This window comes from Polistes dominula, unplaced genomic scaffold (genome assembly GCF_049000335.1).
Source record: "Polistes dominula isolate Pdom_NZ unplaced genomic scaffold, Pdom_raw_medaka contig_482, whole genome shotgun sequence".
In the NCBI taxonomy this organism is placed as follows: domain Eukaryota; kingdom Metazoa; phylum Arthropoda; class Insecta; order Hymenoptera; family Vespidae; genus Polistes; species Polistes dominula.
Window position 1 is genome coordinate 296,259 of NW_028301016.1, and position 24,801 is coordinate 321,059.

Here is a 24,801-nt window from a genome sequence, read left to right on the forward strand (position 1 = left end):
AGCTCTTGTTTACAATTCTCAACACTTATGCCATTACGAAAATTTCTAAAAATGATTTCTAGCGTTAAACTTAATTTATTTTGAGCCATAATCGAAGATGTTAATCAAGGAGCGAAAACTTAGTGCAAACAAATCTTGATATCCAATTATTACAATAATTCACTATATCTATGCTTAACTCTGCTTTTATATAAATTTCATTTCGTCTAATTTCTTTCTATAAATAATTTTGTAATAATTAAAATCGAAATTTTTAACGTTACGTACTGGTCTGTGTTGATTTGATTTGATTTAATGGAAGTAGTCGTTATTAATGTCACATATTAGGATTTCTTAAAATAAATAAACAATAATAATATTCTGTAAACCTTTAAGATTTTATCGCATTATTGGTTTTTTGTTAGGAATACTTTATCCTGTATTCGTAATTTAATCAGTCAATGGATAAATCTTTCTAATAAAATACCATGATTTACTTACATGATTATTTTAAAGAAAATCTCATTTAAATCTTGGAAAATTTAAACTGATTTAATTTTTGATTGTATATCGATTGTCCTCATGACAACAAGCGTTGGTAAACACTGATGCCATACATATCATAACGTATCAAAGAATATACTAACGATATTCTAATCAAATGTAAGTACGCCGATATGTATCTTGCTTTCAGATGAAGACAATTCGGGAAATGATCAAAATTATGTAAAGTAATAACATTAAGTATGTTAAAAGAAAAATGACTAATATATATTAACCATTTAAATTTAACCGAAGCAAATGAACATGTGATTTAAAGAAATAGACATCATATCTTATCACAATGCATAATATTAAATATGGATCTTAATTATACACAAAAGTATACATTTTAATTTTTTTGCAAAATAAATGGTTATCCCATATGTCTTCAAAAATTTCTACGACTTAATATTAATCTAAAATCTCAAGGATTGAGTTTCTTCTGAATAATACATAACAAAATAAAGTTATTATAAATGTATGTCGTATATTTTTTTCTTCATGAGCACTGTCACACCTGCATAAATGTCAAATTATTTATAATATAATATTAAAATTTTTAAACTAAGACACATGTCTGAATAATTCTTGTATATATTTATTGATTTCAAATTAATTCTTCATTTATAGAATATCTCATGTTTTAATAATAATAATAAAAAAAATGAAAAAAATATAACCACTTACGTTTAACTTTAAAAATTGATCCCTCTTAAAAGGTTAAAATATTATATTAAAATGGTGACTGCTTTTTAAAAGTAAATAGTTTCGTTAAGATAATTAAATAAATTTTATCCGTAGTAAGTAATTTTTATAAGAAAATGTTTTTTTTTGTTTGGTTTTTCAAAAATTTATCAAAAAGGATTTCTATTACTTTCAATTTCATACGGAATCCAACAATTTAGACTTTTATTATGGCGATATTTAAGAAAATTCATCATGTACCATATAGTTGCTCGGGTAACTTTTAAAGCATCCACATAGTGATCAGTAGTCCAGGTAGGATTTCTTAATATTAGGTCACGTAGAAATTTCACCAGATCACAGTAACTTATAAATTTAATTGCTTCTTCTGTAGAGAAACGCAATCGGGCATAATCAAAACGAGAATACCAATAGCAAACTGTTTGGACGCATACAACAGGATAATTAAATTGTTCTAATAAGAAGAGCTCCTGTATACAATTCTCAACACTTATGCCATTATGAAGATTTCTCCAAATTATTATTAACGTCGCACTTAATCTATTCTCAGCCATAATCAGAGGTGTTAAACAAAGTGCATAAAACTCATCAGTGCAAGAAAATCGTAATATAAAAATCATAAAACAATTCACTCTATGGATGCTTAACTTTACTTTTATATAAATTTTGTTTTGTCTAATTTCTTTCTATAGATATTTTTATAATATTTCATATCGAAATATATAATGTTACGCACTGGTCTGCTTTGATTTGATTTGATAGAAGTAGTCGTTATTAATGTCACATATAAGGATTTCTTAAAATAAACAAACAATAATAATATTCTGTAAACCTTTAAGATTTTATCGTTTTAGTGGTTTAATGTAAGGAATAGTTTGGCCTTTATACGTAATTTTATCACTTAACAGATAAATCTTTCTAATAAAATACCATAAAAATTTACTTACATGAATATTTTAAAGGAAATCCCTTTTAGATCTTGGAAAATTTAAAATGATTAAATTTTTGATTCTATATCGATTGTCCTCATGACAACAAGCATTGGTAAAAACTGATGCCATACATTTCATAACGTATCAAAGAATATACTAACGATATTCTAATCGAATATAAGTACGCTGATATGTATCTTACTTTTAGATGAAGACAATTCGGGGAATGATCAAAATTATATAAAGTAATAACATTAAGTTTGTTAAAAGAAAAATGACTAATATATATTGACCATTTAAATTTAACCGAAGCAAATGAACATGTGATTTAAGGAAATAGACATCATATCTAATTACAATGCATAATATTAAATATGGATCTTAATTATATACAAAAGTATACATTTTATTTTTTTTCTAAAGTAAATAGTTATCCTATTTGTCTTCAAAAATTTCTACGACATAATATTAATCTAAAATCTCAAAGATTGAGTTCCTTCTGATTAATACATAACAAAATAAAGTTATTATAAATGTATGTCGTATATTTTTTTCTTCATGAGCACTGTCACACCTGCATAAATGTCAAATTATTTATAATATAATATTAAAATTTTTAAATTAAGACACATGTCTCAATAATTCTTGTATATATTTATTGATTTCAAATTTATTCTTTATTTACAGAATATTTTACATTTTAATATTAATTATATTAAAAAATTGAAAAAAATGTAACCACTAACGTTTAACTTTGAAAATTGATCCCTCTTAAAAGGTTAAAATAAATTATTGAAATGGTGACTGCTTTGTGGAAGTAAATAGTTTCGTTAAAATAATTAAATAAATCTTATCCGTAGTAAGTAACTTTCATAAGAAAATGTTTTTTTTTTGTATGGTTTTATGAAAATTCATCAAAAAGAGCTTACTGAACTTGCACTTTCACACGGAATCCAATAATTTAGTTTCCTGTTATGGCGATATTTAAGAGCATGCATATAGTAAGATACAGTTGTTTGGGTAACTTTTAAAGCATCCATATAGTGATCAGTAGTCCAGGTAGGATTTCTTAATATTAGGTCACGTAGAAATTTCACCTGATCACCGTAACTTATAAAATTAGTTGCTATATCTGTAGAGAAAAGCAATCGGGCATAATCAAAACGAGAATACCAATAGCAAACTGTTTGGAGGCATACAACAGGATAATTAAAATATTCTAATAATAAGAGCTCCTGTATACAATTCTCAACACTTATGCCATTACGAAAATTTCTCCAAATTATCATTAACGTCGCACTTAATCTATTCTCAGCCATATTCAGAGGTGTTAAACAAAGAGCGTAAAACTTATCAGTGCAAAAAAATCTTGATATTCAAATATTACAATAATTCACTATATATATGCTTAACTTTACTTTTATATAAATTTCGTTTCAATTAATTTTTTTCTATGGATAAATTTGTAATATTACAAATCGAAATTTTTAACGTTACGTACTGGTCTGTGTTGGTTTGATTTGATTTGATTTGATTGAAGTAGTCGTTTTTAGTGTCACATATTAGGATTTCTTAATATAAACAAACAATAATAATATTCTTTAAAACTTTAGAATTTTATCGCATTATTGGTTTATTGTTAGGAATAGTTTGGCCTGTATTCGTAATTTTATCAGTAAACAGATAATTCTTGCCAATAAAATACCATAAAAATTTACTTGCACGATTATTTTAAAGAAAATCTCTTTTTTAAATCTTGGATAATTTAAACTGATTTGATTTTTGATTCTGTACCTATTGTCCTTATGACAACAAGCGTTGGTAAACACTGATGCCATACATATCATAACGTATCAAAGAATATACTAACGATATTCTAATGGAATATAAGTACGCTGATATGTTTCTTTCTTTTAGATGCAGACAATTCGGGGAATGAAATTTTTTCAAAATTATGTAAAGTAATAATATTATATATTTGCAGAAAAAAATGACAAAAATTGACCACTTAAAGTTAACCTAAAGGAATGAACATGTAATTTACAGAATCAGTTTTAATTTCCATCATATCTTATCACAATGTATAAAATTAACACTTTTTCTTAAATATACAAAAAAACATACACTTTAATTTTTTTGTTTAATAATTATAATATCTAATGCCTCAAACTATAAAAAATATCTTTGTAAAGTGCCTGAAATTTATTTATTTAATCAAAATTAATGTAATGATAGTTCTGATTTATATGAAATCTTAATAAAAATAATTGTGATGTTAAAAAATATAAATATATTTTAAAATAGCGCAGAATACAATTATAGTTTCTTACAAATAATTTTTGACTAAATTTATTGTTTTAGTTACAAGAATAACCATTCAAAAAATAAGATGAAGAAAAAACTTTTCTTGCAGTAAATGAACATGTAATTTCAAAAAAGGTTCAATCGCTATTATACCTTATGAACACGATTAATATACACTATTGTTCATTGATACAAAGTAAAATATATATTTTTATTTATTTTTGAAAATAGTTAAATATTATTTCTATAAAAATTTCTATAACTTAGTATTAGTCTAAAATCTCAAGGAATACGTTTCTTCTTAATACATTATAAAATAAAATTATAATATTATAATGTCGTATATTTTTTTCTTTTAAAGCACTGACACATATGTATACATGTTGAGTCATTTATAATACAATAATAAAATTTTTCAATTAAGACAAATGTTTCAATCATTTTTGTATGCTTTCATTGATTTCAAATTTTTTTTATAGTTTATAGAATATTTCATATCTTAATACAAATAATACTAAAAAAAATAGAAAACAAGAATGGCCATTTTCGTTTTACCTTCAAAACTGATCTCCCTCTTAAAAGGTTAAAACTATTTATTATAATGGTGACTATTTTGTAGAAATAAATAATTTCGTTAAAATTATTAAATAGATCTTAGCCATATTAAGTAATTTTTTCGAAAAAATGTTTTTCTTGTTCGGTTTGATTAGAAATTCATAAAAAACAATTTATTTAAATTTCACTTTCACGCGAAATCCAATAATTAAGTTTTATGTCATGGCGATAATTAAGCCTACGCATATAGGCAAATATAGTTGCTCGAGTAACTTTCAAAGCATCTACATAGTGATCAGTAGTCCAGGTAGGATTTTTTAATAATAGTACTTGTAGAAATCGCACACGCTCCACATAAGTTACAGAATCAATTGATTGTTCCCCAGTGAAGCGACGTGGAAAAAAGTTAAAAATTTTATACCAATAGCTAGCTGTTTGTCTGCATACAACGGGATAATCAAAATATTCTAATAAGAAGAGCTCCTGTATACAATTCTCAACACTTATGCCATTAAGATAATTTTTCCAAATTATTTTCAGCGCCAATATTAATTTATTCCCAGCCATAATCAGAGGTGTTAAACAAAGAGCGTAAAACTCATCAGTGCAAGAAAATCTTAATATAAAGATCTTAAACAATTAATAATATCAATGCTTAACTTAACTTTTATGTAAATTTCTTTCTACGTAATTACTTTCTATAGATAATTTTATAATAATACAAATCGAAATGTATAATGTTACGTACTGGTCTGTTTTGATTTGATTTGATTGAAGTAATCGTTATAAATGTCACATAATAGGATTTCTTAAAAGAAACAAACAATTATAATATTCTGTAAACCTTTAAGATTTTATCGTTTTAGTGGTTTAATTTATGGAATAGTTTATCCAGTATACGTAATTTTATCAGTCAAAGTATAATTCATTTTGATAAAATACTGTAAAAATTTAATATATATGTATATATATATATATATATATATATATAGAGAGAGAGAGAGAGGCGATTATTTTGAAGAAAATCTCTTTTAAAGCTTCGATAATTCAAACTGATTTAATTTTCGAATCTGTAACCGATTGTACTTATGACAACAAGTATTGATAAACATTGATGTCACAGATATCACAGAGTATCAAAGAATATACTAACGATATTCTAATCGAATATAAGTACGCTGATATGTTTTTTGCTTTTAGATGAAAACAATTTAGGAAATGAAATTTTCTCAAAATTTTGTGAAGTTATAATATTAGGTATTTGTAGAGAAAAATGACAAAAATTGACCATTTAAAGTAAACCAAAACAAATGAACATATGATTTAAAAAGGTAGCCATCATATGTTATCACAATTTATAATATTAACATTCACATTAACAACAACTTCTTAAACATAGAGAAAAGATTACATTTTCATTTTTTTTGTAAAATAGTTATCCTATGTTTCCATAAAAATTTCTATGACTTAGTATTAGTCTAAAATTTCAAGGAATACGTTCCTTCTTAATACATTATAAAATAAAATTTTAATAATATAAGGTCGTATATTTGTTTCTTTTAAAGCACTGACACATATGTATAAATGTTGAGTCATTTATAATATAATATTAAAATATTTCAATTATGACAAATGTTTTAATCATTCTCGTACATATTCATTGATTTCAAATTATTGTATCGATTGTAGAATAGTTCATATTTTAATATTAACACATTCGCGACAATTATATTTTTTCCGATTCTCATACTAAGTATCGGCAAAAATAATGAAATTTTGAAACAACAATAATTTTTACATATACTCCATATGTAAATATATAAATATAGGTTTAAATTATTTAAATTTACTTTTAAATAATAAAATATAATAATATAATAAAATAGTATTTATTGAGTACTATATTTAAATATTATATTTAATATTATATATATTGAAATAATATAATAATATATAATATATAATATTTAATTATATTATGATATATAATATTTGAATAATATATTTAAATAATTAAATTTAAATTTTATATAAAAAATTTATATAAATATCTAGAGATAAATTTTATATATATAAAAAATACTAATAAAGTAATAATAAAATAGTGATACAAAATAATATAAATTTATATAATATATGACATATAATATACAATACATTATAAATAAATTTAATTTTATTAGATTTTTAATATATAAAATATGACATGAATTACGTCAGGGGCAACAAGGAATAGAACTTGATGAGACGTGAATTCAAGTCAGCGGTCGCGAATGTGTTAATAATACAAAAAAAAATAGGAAAAAGGTATAACAACTTTCGTTTGACTTAGAAATTTGATCTCTTAGAAAGTTAAAAATATTTATTATAATGGTAACTGCTTTATAGAACAAAATAATTTTGTTAAAATTATAAATCTTATCCATATTAAATAATATTTTCGAAAAAATGTTTTTCTTGTTTAGTTTGGTTAAAAATTTATAAAAAAGAATTGATTAATCTTTCTCTTTTACACGGAATCCAATGATTTAGTCCTATGTCAAAACGATAATTAAGCCTTTGCAAATAGGCAAATACAGTTTCTCGGTTAACTTTCAAAGCATCTACATAGTGATCAGTAGTCCAGGTAGGATTTTTTAATAATAGTATACGTAGAAATCGCAGACGCTCCACATAAGTTACAGAATCAATTGCTTCTTCCCTAGAGAAGCGATTTGGAAAACAGATAAAAATTTTATACCAATAGCTAGTTGTTTGTCTGCATACAACAGGATAATCAAAATATTCTAACAAATAGAGCTCCTCTATACAATTCACAACACTTATGCCTCTATGAAAATTTCTCCAAATTATTATTAATATTTCACTTAAACTATTATCAGCCATAATCAGTGGTGTTAAATAGGTAACGTAAAACCTATCAGTGCAAGCGAGTCTTGATATCCAAATATTACAATAATTCACTATATACATATATGCTTAACTTTACTTTTATATAAATTTTGTTTTGTATAATTGATTTCTATAGATAACTTTGTAATATTACAAAACTAAGCATATAATGTTACGCACTGATATGTGTTGATTTGATTTGATTGAACTAATGGTTATTAATGTAATATATTAGGATTTCATAAAATAAACAAACAATAATAATATTCCTTCAAACTTTAGGATTTTATCGTTTCATTGGTTTAATTTAAGGAATAGTTTGGCTTGTATACATAATTTTATCATTCAAGGTATAATTCTTTCTGATAAAATTCTATACAAATTTAATTATATATATATAGACGATTTTTTTGAAGAAAATCTCTTTTATAGCTGGGATAATTTAAAATGATTTGATTTTTGATTCTATGACCGATTGTCCTTACGACAACAAGCGTTGATAAACTCTGATGTCATACATATTATAACGTATCAAAGAATATACTAACGATATTCTAATCGAATATAAGTATGCTGATGTGTATCTTACTTTTAAATGAAGACAATTCGGGGAATGAAATTACCTCAAAATTTTGTAAAGTTATAAAATTAAGTATTTGTAGAGAAAAATGACAAAAAAAATTGATAATTTAAAGTTACCCGAAACAAATGAACAAGTGATTTAAAGAAATAGCCATTATATGATGTTATCACAATTTATAATATTTACTATTGTTCTTTAATATACAGGAGAGCATAAATTTTCATTTTTTTTTTTTTGTAAAATTGTTATCCTTTATTACTTCAAAAAATTTTATGATTTAATATTAGTATAAAATTTTAATGATTGCTTTCCTTTTTCATTTTACATAATAAAATAAAATTATAATATTATCATGTCGTATATTTTTTTCTTTTAAAGCACTGCCACATATGTATAAATGTCGAGTCATTTATAATATAACATTAAAATATTTCAATTATGACAAATGTTTCAATCATTTTTGTATTTATTCATTGATTTCCAATTATTTTATCTTTTGTAGAATATTTCATATTTTAATATCAATAATACAAAAAATTTTTAAAACATATAACCCATTACGTTTGATTTTAAAAATTGATCTCTTAAAAGGTTACAACTATTTATTATAATAGTGACGGCTTTTTAGAAATAAATAATTTTGTTAAATTTATTAAAAAGGTTTTATCTTTAGTAAGTGACTTTAACAAAAAAAATGTTTTGCTTGTACTGATTGATTGAAAATTCATAAAATAAAACTTACTAAACTTACAGAATCACGCGGAATCCAACAATTTTTTTGTTTGTCGTAGTACATTTGAAGAAGACCCATATATCTATAAAAAGTTGCTCGGGTAACTTTTATAGCATCCACATAGTGATCAGTAGGCCAGGTAGGATTTTGTACAAATATGTCGTTTAAAAAAAGCAAACGATCCTCGTACGTTAAAATAAGGAATAATCCGTGCCTAGAGAAACGTTGTGGATCGAATATGAAAAAACGATACCAAAAGTTAATTGTTTTAAAACATACAACTGGATATTCAAAATATTTTAATAACATGAGTTCCTGTTTACAATTCTCAACACTTATGCCATTGCGAAAATTTCTCCAAATTATTTTTAGCGTTGAAAGTAATTTATCCTCATCCATAATCAAAAGTGTTAAACAAGGAGCGTAAAACTTATCAGTGCAAGCGAATCTTGATATCCAAGTATTAAAACAATTCACTATATATATGCTTAACTAAACTTTTATATAAATTTCGTTCTACGTAATTGCTTTATATAGATAATTTTATAATAATACAAATCGAAATATATAATGTTACGTACTAGTCTGTATTGATTTGATTTGATTTGATTGAAGTAGTCGTTATTAATGTCACAACTGGATTTCTAAAAATAAACAAACAATAATAATATTTTATCAACCTGTAAGATTGTATCCTTGTAATGTTAAAATTAAGGAAACAGTTTTGCTAGTATATACAACTCTATCGGTCAAGGGATAATTCTTTCTAATAAAATACTATGAAAATTTACTTACATGATTATTTTAAAGAAAATCTCTTTTAAGTCCTGGATAATTTAAACTAATTTGATTTTAGAATCTGTGACCTATTGTATTTATGACAACAAGCATTGATAAACACTGATGTCACTCATATCATAACGTATCAAAGAATATACTAACGATATTCTAATCGAATATAAGTATGCTGATGTGTATCTTGCTTTTAGATGAAGACAATTTAGGAAATGAAATTATTTCAAAATTTTGTGAAGTAATTATATTTAGTATTTATAAATAAAAATTACAAAAAATTGACCATTTAAAGTTAACAAAAACAAATAAACATGTGATTTAAAGAAATAGCCATCATATATTATCACAATGTATATTATTTACTATTGTTCTTTAATATACAGGAGAGCATACATTTTCATTATTTTTTGTAAAACAGATATCCATTATTTTTTAAATAAATTTCTACACCTTATTATTACTCTAAAGACTCAATGATTGCGTTCTTCTATGTAATACATAACAAATTTAATATTATAATATATTCATGTCTTATAATTTTTTCTTTAAAAGCACTAGCACATATGTATAGATGTTGTGTCATTTATAATATAATATTAAAATTTTTCAATTAGGACAAATGTTTTAATCATTCTCGTACATATTCATTGATTTCAAATTATTGTATTGTTTGTAGAATATTTCATATTTTAATATGAATAATACAAAAAAAAAAAAAATAGAAAGAATGTATGACCACTTTCGGTTGACTTTGAAAACTGATTTCTCTCTTAGAAGGTTACAATGGTGATTAGTTATAATGGTGACTGCTTTGTAGAAATAAATAATTTCGTTAAAAATAATTAAATAAGTCTTATCCGTAGTAAGTAAGTTTTATAAGATAATTTATTTCTTGTTAAGTTTGATTGAAAATTCATAACCAAGAACTTACTTAACTTGCACTTTCACACGGAATCCAACAATTTAGTATACTATTATAGCGATGATTAATATTATCCATATACCTACATATAGTTTCTGGGCAAACTTTTAAAGCATCCGCATAGTGATCGGTAGTCCAGGTAGGATTTTTTATTATTAGTTCATGTAGAAAATGACCACCCTGTCCGATTACAATAGTTACTGCTTCTTCTCTCAGGAAACGGTCTTTACTTTCAAGGAAAATCAAATACCAAAAGTTAATTGTTTGAAAACATACAACTGGATATTTAAAATATTTTAATAACATGAGCTCCTGTTTACAATTCTCAACACTTATGCCCTCACAAAAATTTTTATAAATTATTATTAATACGTCACTGAAACTATTATCAGCCATAATCAGAGATATTAATCAAGGAGCGTAAAACTTATCAGTGCAAAAAATCTTGATCTCTCCAAATATTACAATAATTCACTATATGTATGCTTAATTTAGCTTTTATATAAATTTCGTTCTACGTAATTGCTTTATATAGATAATTTTATAATAGTACAAATCGAAATATATAATGTTACGTACTGGTCTGTGTTGATTTAATTTGCTTGAAGTTGTCGTTATTAATGTAACACATTAGGATTTCTCAAAATCAAAAAACAATAATAATATTCTTTAAAACTTTAGGATTTTATCGTTTCATTGGTTTAATTTAAGGAATAGTTTGGCCAGTGTACGTAAATTCTGTGTATCAACGTATAATTCGCTCTGATGAAATACCGTGTAAATTTAATAAGACGATTATTATGGAGAAAGTCTCTTTTAAAGCTGGGATAATTCAAACTGATTTGATTTTTGATTCTGAGACCGATTGTCCGTATGACATTAAGCTTTGATAAATATTGATGTCACGGATATCGTAACGTATCAAAGAATATACTTATGATACTCTAATCCAGTATAAGTACGCATATATGTTTCTTGCTTCTCAATAAAGAAAATTCAGGAAAAGAAATTTAATTAAAATTTTGTGATGTTATAATGTTAAGTATTTGGAGAGTAATATAATAATAATTGACCATTTAAAATTAACTGATTACTTGGACATTAATTACAGGATTTTTTATAAATATTATTTTGCAAAACTATAGCTTTTGTTTTAGCAAATAGAAGGTTTTTCGGATCAGGTGTAATAGATCGTATAAGAATTTATGGGGAAAAAAGAAAACCAGATAACATTAAGGTACTATTTCCAGTTAGCATTATTTAATCATTTATTTTCGTAATTTGAAGTATTTGTCTAATAATACATTTTATATAAAATATTGTTTTATGTTTATGTTACTTTGATGATTAGATATTTGAAAAGATAGTAGCTTTCATGAGTATTTCTTTGTCAAAATTAAAAAGTAATTTTTCTTACAAATATAGAGTATTTTATAGGAAACTTTGTTTTAGGAAAAAAGTTAGTTCTGAAAGTTAAATTAACTGACTTTTGAAATAAAAAAAATCTTGAATTTTAAAGAAATTAAAGCAATATTTAACACGTTCCGGGCCTCGTGTACCACCGGTTGTACACATTAAACTTTATTATCTGGGTATTATCAGGGTATTATCAGGTACACATTAAACTTGTTCTTCAGGCCACGTGTACTACCGGTGGTACACTTAAACATATTTATTTAATGCGCACAAAATCACATGGTCTGAACGACAAATCAGGCAAAAAGGGCTTGGCACGGAACATGTTAAAGCATAACATCCCTAATAGCACAAAATATTGAAAAATATTGAATACATGTATACAAATACATGAATACATGTATTCAATATTTTTCAATATTTTATGCTACTAGGGATGATACATAAGGGTGCCGACTAACATAAAGCATATTCTTGCATTTCAGTCAGTTAAACAACGTAAATTACATCTTTCTATAGATATAATATAAATGAATTTTTTTTTAATATAATTGCTTCTTTTCGATAAAAATATACTTCTAATAACGGATAAGTTTTTCCATGGTTTGTCTCCAATTGATTTGTCCAATTTTTTTTTCGTTGCAAAAATAATCATTTTGTAAAAGTCCATACACTTAATTTTTCCTAAATGAAAAAAAGAAATTCATTAAAAAAAATTGTTTGTACGTTGTTTCTGCATAGTAAAAAAAAATTGTAATCAAGATTTTGTATACCTAAATTTAAGATCATCCATTAATATCAATATTTGAAAAACAATTAAACAAAATTTAAAAACAAAAATATCTCAGAGTTTTGTATTGTAATAAAATCTGACGGTTTGCGTTAATTTTGAATAAAATTTACAAAATAATTTATTATTATGTATGATGCATTATCCTCTTAAAAGACATTGGTAATTATGAATACATTTATTTATTCCTTACATTAAATACTTTCCATTGTGAAGGCATTCACTATTTGTTCATTTATATTTTTATTTTTAGAATTTTTTATATTTTTGCATTTTTAAAGCAAAGAGTAAAAAGCAGATAAATCTTTTTCTTATTAATCCAAAAAATTAAGTTCTAGTTATTATTAAGATGGTATTTATTATAATGAAGAGTGACTCATTGATATATCATTTCTTCTGAATTCATATAAAGAGGATTCCACATTAAATAATTTCTTCAAAAAATATTTTATTGTTGTTAAGTTAAAGATCAGAAACCACACACACTTGTAAAAATCCAATTGAAGAATTTTGATTTTTTTCTAGTAATGCCCCTTAATTTTTTTTATTAGATTCCATTTTATTAATAGTTTTTATATACCAATCTAAAGTTGGTCTTGATAATTTTAAAGCATCCATATATTGGTCAACCGTCCAACATGGATATTTCTGTTTTAATACTGATAAAAATTCCATGCGTAGATTAAGACTTATAAAATTTATTATTTTAGAATTATCATTAAAAGGAAGATTGGTATTGAATCTATGAAACCAATATTCAACCGCAACCGTAGCAACTTCATAAAATCGAAAAAGGTTCTTCATCATAAGCATACGTGCAGAATAAGTAACACCTATGTTACTTTTATAAAGATACCACAATGAATACATTATTATCTCGAAATCCATATTCGTAGGCGATCAACAAAAATCGTAAAAAAACTTTTGAATTCAAAAACTATTCGTAATAATCAAATATATTAAAATAACTTACTATATGAACGTTTAATTTTGCTTCTATATAAATCTTGTTGTATTCGAATGTGATTATAAATGACTTTGAAAACCTTTACAAATCGGAATAAGTATAATAGTTCGTACAGTTGTCTTAATTTGATTCGGTAAGACAAGTTCTGTCCGTTTAAAATTTCTCGATATATATAAACAAAGATGTTATCCTGTACAATTGTAAGATTCTATCATTAATGATAGAATTTTATGAATAATTAGCCAACAATTGTAGTTCATTCAAGAAAGAAATGATTCTACGTTAAAAAATTTAATCAAAATTCTATATAACGTTAATCGTTAAGAAAATTGATTCTAATTTTTGAAAAATTTAAATTATTATTTTGACCTATTGTTATTATATTAACTATTATTGGTAAACACTGATGTCAATATTATTGTAGAAAGTATCACAGAAATTATGATGTGACCAAAGGGTAACGTTTCACTTCTATTAATCTAAAATTACCGTGAAATTATGGCAAAATATTCTGATCGATATTCGTTGATATGTTACTAGGCTTAAGATAAAAACAATTCAGGGATATTTTCATTTTCAGTAATACCAGTAAAGTACAATACTAATATAAAGTTATATATTGTAATATGACAATATAATTATATAATATAAATATGTTGCAAATATACATAATCAAAAATAATAACTTGGACGATTTATTAAAAGCTGAAATATGAAACTTGTCATACTACTTTGCTGGAATTGTTTTAGGTGTCATTTATCATTTCTTTTTTTATTTAATTTTATATCTTTGAAAAAAAGTTGAACCCCGCAAAAGTATTTGCTTTTATTAATTTTACTTGTAAAATAGAAGAACTTTTATTACACGACGTTTATCTGAAATACGCGTGTCGTTTCTACTTTTCTCATGTGCTAGACATCAGTTATACCTAACTCTCATAAGAGAACATAATTTTCTTTCCCTACGAAACCGACTATTTGTTTTCCACGTAAGAAAAAGAAATTTTTTTTTCTAAAAGAAATAATACTATAGGAGTTAGTTGCGTGTACGCAGTAAGATTGTTGATAACTTTATCATGATTTTCCTTATTTCTTCTCTCCCCCACCCCTCCACCTCGTCAAAGTTAAAATGATTAATCGCTCCGATACAAGTTTAATTGAAAATTCTTCCGATCGAAGGAAAAATTTTTTAATAAAAAAAAAAACTTAACGCTGACTTCCTCTTACAACCCCTCTTCTCATCTTTCTTCGTCACTAATGTAAAAAAAAAAAAAAATTAAAGAGAAAAAAAGAAAGAAAAAATATATAATTCGCAAATAATTAACGTTAACGTAAAATGTAAATATATTCGTGATAAGTTCGTTAGATGCTGTTAGATCTATCTGTAAGATATCTCACGTTCGTTCATACGAGAACTTGTTCATGCGGTGTCATGTAAATCTCGTTGGGGATCGATACAGAGTCTACTTCGTATGTTTCGATCGATCTTCCGAAGGCGGAGAGGTTTACAACTATTCAGAGGTTAAAGAACCCTAGAACTTCTAACAATCTAACACCAGCATGCGTAGGTCGGATTCATCCTCGACCAACATCGTAACTTTCTATTCCTTCACCCCACTATACCCCTCTAATGACTAGAATACCGTAAACCCAAACCGCCAGTACGTTTTCGCTGTAAGTTCGCTCGTTTTTTCTTCGCTAAACTTTTATCACGATTCTTTGATACGATATTTATTTCATATTACGTTCTATTTACTTATGCGTAACTACATTTGTTAGATTTTTTTTTCCTGTTTTCTTTGGGAGTACATAAGCCGTTTATTTTGGAAGTGGCTTAACTCCATTTTCCAAAAAAAATCGAATTAGCTACCGTAATAGTTACATTTTTACATAATCTTGTCATTCTGAAGCAATATGTTACAAATATATTTAAAATCATGAAAATTTTATAACAAGAAAATTTGTTGATTAATAGAATGATGAAAAGCTTATTTTGAAAGTGGCCTAACTCCATTTGTCAATTATTATTTTCCGATTACACCTGGTTATTATACAACTTTATGTTATGTATTAATAAAGCATTTGAGATTGCTTATATTCCGAGTAAATATGCTAATACTTTATTGTAAATAAAATGAGACAAAAAGATTTTGTATTAACAAAATTATTAGAAGACGCAATTTTTAAAAGGGTAAAGAATTCTAATGAAGAGTCAATAAACTGGTTAAAAATATGTTGGGTGCGTTTTATCAGAAATAAACTGTATCAAATTTTCTATAAGATATCAATAAATGAGAATGAAAATTTGGAAGTACTGAATTTATTACCACGTCGGGGTAGACCAAGAAATTTCGAAAATATTGTATTGAAATCATCATATAAAAATATCAGACAAATTAAAACAGCAAAATTCAAGAACATAATTGACCTATTACGATATATACCACCGGAACATCATAATTTCTTCAAATCTCTTTCATATACACAAAATAGTAAATTGTTTTGTAGGTTATGTTTGTAATTTTGTAAGTTATATAGTTAAAAAATGTTTTGAATCGCATAAACTATGTTTCTGAAGTGTTTTAAATATATGTCAAACAAATTGAGTATTATTTTTTTTCAATTTGAAGCATCTTAAATTATGTTGAATGGACTTAGGCCCCTTCGAAATTTTATAATAAATCTGGTTGTTAATTTTGAAAGTGGCTTAACTCCATTCGTGGTAAGAAAACGCATATAATTGCCACTATTTTAATAGGAACTATAAATTTAACAATCTTAGATACACTTAAGCAATATAACTCGTTAGTATCTTGTACGTATATTGCACTAAAACCTAAACCCTTCAATATTTCGATTTGTACATAAATGGAGTTATGCCACTTTCAAAATAAACGGCTCATATATTTGAATAAGATATTTGAACAAGAATTTATTTATTTTCTTCTAATACATTGATTTTTTAAAGAATCCAATATTATTCTTTCCGATCTTTTAATTAACATGTTAGAAGATAATAATTCAGTGTCTAAAAAATGAAATTTTTATTTATTCCAAATCTTACGTATTTCCTTGTTAGTCTAATCAAATAGTAAAAACTATTATATTCTATAAAATATACGTTTACTTAATTAGCAGATATGATAAAAAAATAAATTATGATTCAACAATCACAGAGCGTAACTTAAACCTTATACAAGAATTCACGTAAATTCTTACGTCACGCGACAATTTAATACCAATTTCAAGTGTTCAATTTGAATGTAATATTTCTTTACGTTATTATAATCTAATGTAATAGTTAAAAAAGAGAAAAAATAAGTACTTACGTAGGGTCACCATTTTGTTCCGGTCTCATAACATTTCCACTAAGCGTCTCGATTTCATCCGGTCGTTTGACAATATGCATCCCCCTTTTCACTCTCGGTGAAGAAACTCCTTTAACGGTATCAACACTAACTCCAGTATCGGTAGATCGTTCGCTATCATTAGAACTAGTAGAAAGTCGTGTCAATGATCTTTGAAGTGTATTTTCATCGTGATTCTCATTATTTCGATGTTGAGATCCTTTAGAAGAAATATTCCCGATATTAGGGTCACCAACGGAGTTCACAGAGATTCCATTCGTTTGCAATATCGTCGAATTCGTTATTTCATTATTAATTGTTTTCATCGATGACATCGTTCCAGTTATTCTTTCTGAGTCATTTGTCGAACCTAAATTATTTTGTTTTTGATCGTTAACTTTTTGTTTTGTTTCATTTTCAACGGTAGCTTCAGTTATGACTTTACTACCAGTTAACTTGGTTAATCTCGAGTTACTGTCATTGTTGCTTTTGTTGTTATTAATTAGACCACTTGTATTTCCAACAATTTTGCCCGTTGTTGTAAGAATCATGTCGTTACTGATATTCGATTTTCCATCACTAATAATTTTTTCCAACTCGACTTGTTCGATTTCTATTTGCTTGGTACTGTTTTCTAACAATGAAGTATTAGAATCTGGTGAAAACTCGTCGAAAGCTGTTCGTTTGTTATTCTTCAAATTTTTTTGATTTTTCGGATTGGAACCCTTAGAACTGGCAGAATCGTTTTCCTTTCCATCGAGACGTTCACGACTAGTCGTACGATTATAACCTCTATTTGTTCGTGCACTATTCAAGCGTGATTTAATTGCATTGTTCGAGCTAGCTGAAGAATCACTAGTACCTTCTTTGCTCGTCATAGAATAACGTTCGTTGTTGGTTTTGGTTGGTGTTTCATAACCTGGCGTATTCTTTTTTCGATGATGTTTTTCTTCATTTTGGCCACTCTGTAATTTTGATTTTCCGTTTGAATCATTTTTTGACATTGCCGATTCGGACTTTCTCGTCAGATCAACCAACTGTCCTTCAATTTTCGTTGGATCTATCGGAATTCTTGAATTATCGATACGAAGAGGTTGTACTGCTGTCGTTGTTGTAGTATTAACAACACTTGATGTACCAGTTACACCAGAAGTTCTTTTCAAAAGATCCGTTAAACCGATTTGATCGTTATTATTGATGTTACTGTTGCTTGATCGTTCCTGGTTAGTTCCATTACTCATTCCTTTCATTTGAATCATTTGTTCATTGTTATCGGTTTCCTTATTCTTGGACATTTCAGGCATGCTAATACTGGATGAAACTTTGGATCCATTGTTTTTCAAGGGTATTTTGGATGTTTTCGCAGGTACTACCGTGTTGTCATCGGTTGTTATGAACCTCTCTCTTTTTGAGTATTTGTCGGTGGAGAAATAAAACGTGTACCAGATGATATACCAGTCATCGTATTTCGTTGAAGATTCTTTACATTTTTAGGATCTCTTCTTGCTGGTCCCGTATTTGACTTATCCACTTTTGTTGGAGTACCACGAATTGGTGAAAGTTTAGTTAGTGGTATTCTTCCTGATCGATTTCCTCTCGATCTGGATACATCGCTCACAGTATTACTTTTTCGAGAATCACTAACGTTGTCGAAACTTCCGTGAACACTCAACCGATTCTTTTGGTCCCCTCGACGTCCAATCTTTGGTGAAACTCTGTCATCACTTGTTTTGCTTAACGATACCGATCGCCGTCGTTGGGTTGGTTGTGGTATTAAACTCTTTCTCGGACTGGTATGCTGTGATGCTACAATTAAAATAAAAGAAAGTATTTTAGAAAAACTATTTTTTGTCGTTGTGAAAGAATTTGATGTTTATTAACACTTTGCCGTCTGCTCTTTTCATCAAAATTTTTTCGTTTTTCTATTTATTCATATTTTATTGGATACTTATTGTTAGTATTTATCTTTTAAATGAAACCACCCACTAACTTTTGTCCGATAATTTCCGCATGACACCACCGTGGTGTACCGGGCGGCATAGTTTTAAGTGAAGATTTGATTTTAACTGATTATTAGTTAGATAGTGCAATCAAATATACATAGTATATATCATAGTATATACATAGTAAATATACATAGTACAAATCCTGTCGTATATGTACTAATTATATTATACATAAATCAACAGGTTATGTATCAGGTTATAAAAGACCTACAAAACTTTGAAATTATACTTAATCAAATTTTAACACGTTACTTTGAAAAAAAAGTGCACAAATTTCGACTTATAAAGTAATTTTTATTTTATTAAGTAGCTCGAAGAATTTTCATGCTGTATTTTACGAGAAATATATACATTTTTAAATTATCATGTTTTGTTTATTTTTATGAATCTTTTATTTATATGTAAATACCTCTCGAATCACTGCGAACATTTCTCCGATAGCTTTTTCTTGGATCGAGATAATCATCCGGTGAGTCAGGTCTTGATCTAGGTGGTGGACCTTTGAAACCACGACCTCGGAACGGCGAAACTCTTCCTGGTGGCTGAGTAGGTGAGACACTTCTTGATTCTGGTGTTGCTGGTCTACTTTCGGCAATTATCACGAAACTGGAACGACGATGAGCCCTACCAAGGGCTGTACCTGTTATAACGAGCATTTTATTTCATCTCTTTCTTGTTATATTGAATATTATAATTGAAAAATTGCAGATCAAATATTCTAACCTATCAGACTTTCCTTTTAAATTAATTTTTTTATCAATTGAAAAATTGAAATCAATTTTGTTACAAATTTATATAGATGATGAAAAATATCATTATGAAGAACTTTCATACAATAACTCATGTCCGGATTCGTTTCGTTTGATAATTAAAAAAAAAAACGTGACGCGTGTTGTCAGAATACTTTCTCTAAATCTCGTCTAAGGAGTTATAGTAAATCGTAGTTTTGTTTTTAATTTAATCTTTGATGGAAATAATTAAGTTTGGAATTATAATTCCGTAGTGTTACCTAAATTGATTAGCACATACATCATGTTCTATAATTAGGAAACGAAATGTTTTCGAATATGAGTTTCTATATGAAAGTTGTTCTTTATCCTGTATAAATAATACCAAAAATCAAATAACTATCATTTCATCTATCAAAACACATTTAAATACTTCTATTGAAATAAAATATTAAAAAAAAAACATAATTAGAGAGAAAATTGGTTGATTAATTGATTAAAAATAATCTAATCGTACCAGATGGCACCAATTTGTATGGTTCCGGTGCGGTTGGTAGTGGCGGTGATGGTGGTTGAGCTGGAAGCTGTAATTTCGGTGATGTCGATCTTTGTTGGGTTTTGATCGACGATGACGACAAGGACGAGCCGAGATAGGAAGAATCTCGTGTCGTAATGACACGAAATGGAGGTGACGCTCCAGTTTTACGCGTACCACGAGCATCGTCAAAGCGTCTCATCTTAGCTGATCTCTTGAATCCTTCATAGAGGCTGACGTTTTTTTACTCTCACCTAAGAATACAAATTACAAAGATTTGTTTGTTATTATATTTATGAAAATTTTATTATATTATTATTATATAAAAATATTATATGAAAACATAATAACAAATATAATGAAAATTTTATTATATTGTTATTCTATGAAAATATAAAATATAATGTGAATATTTTATTAAATTGTTATATTATATGAAAAGAATTTTTTTTTTGTTATTATATAAAATATGAAAAGAAGTATTTCACGTGTTTTGTTTTGTAATCTTAATTATTTTTCAAAATTGGACTTATACTGCTACGACTTTAAAACAAAACAGCTCATTTGCAAGTGTAAATAAAACTGGAACCAATTTGATGCTTAAAAAATAAAGTAAAATTATATTCAAATATTGTATTATAGAATAAAAGAAATAAAATTAAGAACAATTCATTGTTTAAGTTAAAAGAAAAGCTCATAAAAAAATGTTATTTTATTTATATCATAAGTAAATGGTACTTCTTAATTTCATCATTAGTGTTAAAGTGTACAATAACATGTGTATATATGTATACTAGTTAATTAGCCGTAGTTTCACTAATTTTATTATATATGCAATTATATATATATATATGTGTGTATATATATGCATTACTTAATTAGACTTAAATTCACTAACACTATAATATTACATTTATAAGAGCATATGTTATCTCTGTGTTAATTAGTATATCAATACACATATACAATGTGGACATTTGTACTACTTAATTACACTTAACTTCATAATTATCATGAAATTTGTAATAGCACATATGAATACAAGTTGTCCCAGCCTAACTACCAAGGCTTACTCTGCAAATGGAAACAAGAAAATAATGTTATTTAAAGTTCGATTATAGAAAAAATGCTTTATTACAAAATTAGAAAAACAAATGAAATTGAAATAAATAAAAACAGTAATACATTGCTCTGCATTTTTAATATCTATTTTCCATTATACAACTTGAGCTCATTTTGACCTAGGAGTGAATAGCATGATGTTCATTCAACTCTAGAAAATGACAAATCTTAAATTTTGTTGAAAATACTTCTACACTAAGCATTTGACGTACTTTATCTCAACAATAGATATCATGAAATACAATTTAAAAAACATGACGAGCTGATGAAAGATTTACTTATCATTACTTTTTAAGAATTACTTCTAATTAATTACTGGAAAGAAGTTGAATATTATAATCGATATATGAATACAGTAAAATTTTTCTCATCAAGAATATTGTAAACAGATGAAACGACTTTTACAAGGTGAGGCTATTTCACCTGATAAAGAAGCTTTTAACACGAATTTTGGTGTAATATTTGGGTACGTATGCTAAACGACTTGCTCATTGATCCATTAAATCTGCTCTTACTTATTTCAATTGCATTTGTTTATAACATCATAATAAAGCATTTCTAAGTGAACTTCATATATCATTTTTTTTTATTTCCACTTGCAAAATATGCTCCTGTAATTTGTTCCTTAAACATTTTGTATATGAGCCGTTCATTTTGAAAGTGGCATAATTGTAAGTTCATTTATGTTCCAATCGAGATATTTAAGGGTTTGCATTGAATTAAATTTAAAAATATAGATAATAGATGACATATAGTATTTAGAATAATATTTTTTGATTTCTAAATGTGTTAAATCCCAATTGGAAGAATTAACATTATTTAGGAAATAATATTTTTTGATGGCTATGATTAGACTAAAGCCACTTTCAAAATCAATGAAATGACGTTTTCAATTCTTAAGAAAGCACAAGTTCATAGAAAAAGTAAGTTTTTCTTGAAGTAAGAATAAATGTATACACTTTTATGTTATAAAAACAAAAAAATATTCAACTTTTATTCTTTGTTAAATAATTTTTACATTAAAATTAATATTGTTTTATTAATTACTGGCAAAGCTAACCAATTTTTGAAAAAATGGGCTTGCGGTTTATTGTATGTTATCTTAATTGTTTTTTTTTTACTGTAGAAAACACCAATAAAAAGCATCTTTTAAAAAATTTCAAAGAAAATAAACGGATGTTATATAAACGTATGTGCTACAAACAACCGAATTTAGCGCGCTTGAATGGCGAAATGCTTTCTTGCGTTTTCTTTCTTGCCAATTTCTTTCTTGCTTTTTTTTCGTGCTAAATTCTTTCGTTTAAATTTCTTTCTTTTCCCAAAAATAGGAGTTAAAAGGTTCAGAAAACAAAATCAAATTAAACCTTTATATATATAGACAGATAGATAGTCTTGTTCAGTTTATGTATGAGGGAGGAATTTAAAAAAACTGTGGTGTTTAAGTGGAGTATATAATTTAATAAATTTATTTAGTTCTTGTATTTTAGGTCTTGTTTTTTGTATGGTAATGCAAACTAAATTATTAACATTATTTAGGAAATAATAGGTTTTTAATGGCTGTAGTTGGATTTAGACCACTTTAAATATATAAACGTTTATAAAATATATAAAAGTTTATTAAAAAATAATAAAATTTTTCATCACTTCATTAACCGGCAAATTTTCGTATTACCAAATCTTAATAAATTTAAATATATAATAAAATTAAATATATTAAATATATAATTAATATCAAAATTATATATTTAATTATATTATAATTATTTAATTAATTAAAAATAACTAATTATATTATAATTAAATATATAATTTATAGTCTTTAGAATGAAAAGATCATGTAAAAATGTAACTATTATTAATTTAATTTTTTTTCAAATGGACTTAGATCACTTTCAAAATAAACGGCTCAATTATAAAGGCATATTATAGAATATGTGATAAAAAATATTGTATTAATAAATTTTCTTGAACAGCATGAAATGTTCTCACTTTGATTTACACTAATGTATATAAACGTATTATCGTATACATATAGTACGAAATGTTTTCTTGTGCAATTTCCACAGTAGCATTAAATTTGCTCACTTTCGACTTTTCGAAAGTACTCGCGTAGCTCGTTTAGTTCGAAGTAATACTCTCAGGAAGAGATACTAATTCGAGAAAGGGGAAGAGGATTCATCTACGTCTCGGTCTGATGCCTGGTTAATTATTAAGAGCTCGCGTAATACTGTCATTATCCGTCGATCCTACTATACTAAATAAGCTAATTTCACAGCATTCTTCTTCACGGTGTTTTCGCTACAGTTGGCCGAGCTAAAGTTTAATGTCTTCCTTTTTCTTCGTATAGTACGAAATGCTTTAGGTATATCGCACCTTCTTTACGCTCTCTTAATCATGCTGGAACATGTGGCGTTTCGATTTGCACTAACGATTTTTACGTCATCCCACCCTTGCACAAATCTCGAATCTTTGGTAATTTTACATCGAAACTGTTTGCCGAATTTAATTTGATTTTTAGCCGTAAATTTAACTAAATTGATAGTTTCATTATTTGGACAATGTGTATATGTAGATAAATAGTTTTAATAATAAAAGTAGAATTGAATTAATGTCTCGAATATTATCACGTGTATTTAAACAAAGTGATAGAAATAATATCGTTAACTTCTACTAAATTATCGAAGTGAGTTTTCTATCAACGCCTTAAAATTTACTCCCCTCGGGTGAAAATCAATGCCCGAAAGGTAGAGAGTATCGATTGATCGAATTAATGGAACTTAACGGCATTTTAGGTTGCTTCAAATAAATATATGTATATTTATTTTTAAAAGTGACTATATAAATATTATTATTTTATTTTACATAATAATTAAAAAAAATTCTTAAAAAGATAATACGATATTCGTTGTTGAAATAATACTTGAACAACAACGATAAACAATGTTTA

The 24,801-nt window shown here is 26.2% G+C and overlaps 1 protein-coding gene across 1 annotated transcript in view; it reads right to left on the reverse strand.

Moving 5' to 3' along the window:
- Window positions 1-24,801, reverse strand: part of stum (mechanosensory transduction mediator stumble) — a 77,805-nt gene that overhangs the window by 45,104 nt on the left and 7,900 nt on the right. The window contains 4 exon segments of the mRNA XM_015317140.2: window positions 17,446-18,877; window positions 18,880-19,269; window positions 19,879-20,109; window positions 20,715-20,986. Of these exon segments, the coding sequence (XP_015172626.2) occupies window positions 17,446-18,877; window positions 18,880-19,269; window positions 19,879-20,109; window positions 20,715-20,934 (2,273 nt within the window). The 5' untranslated portion in view covers window positions 20,935-20,986.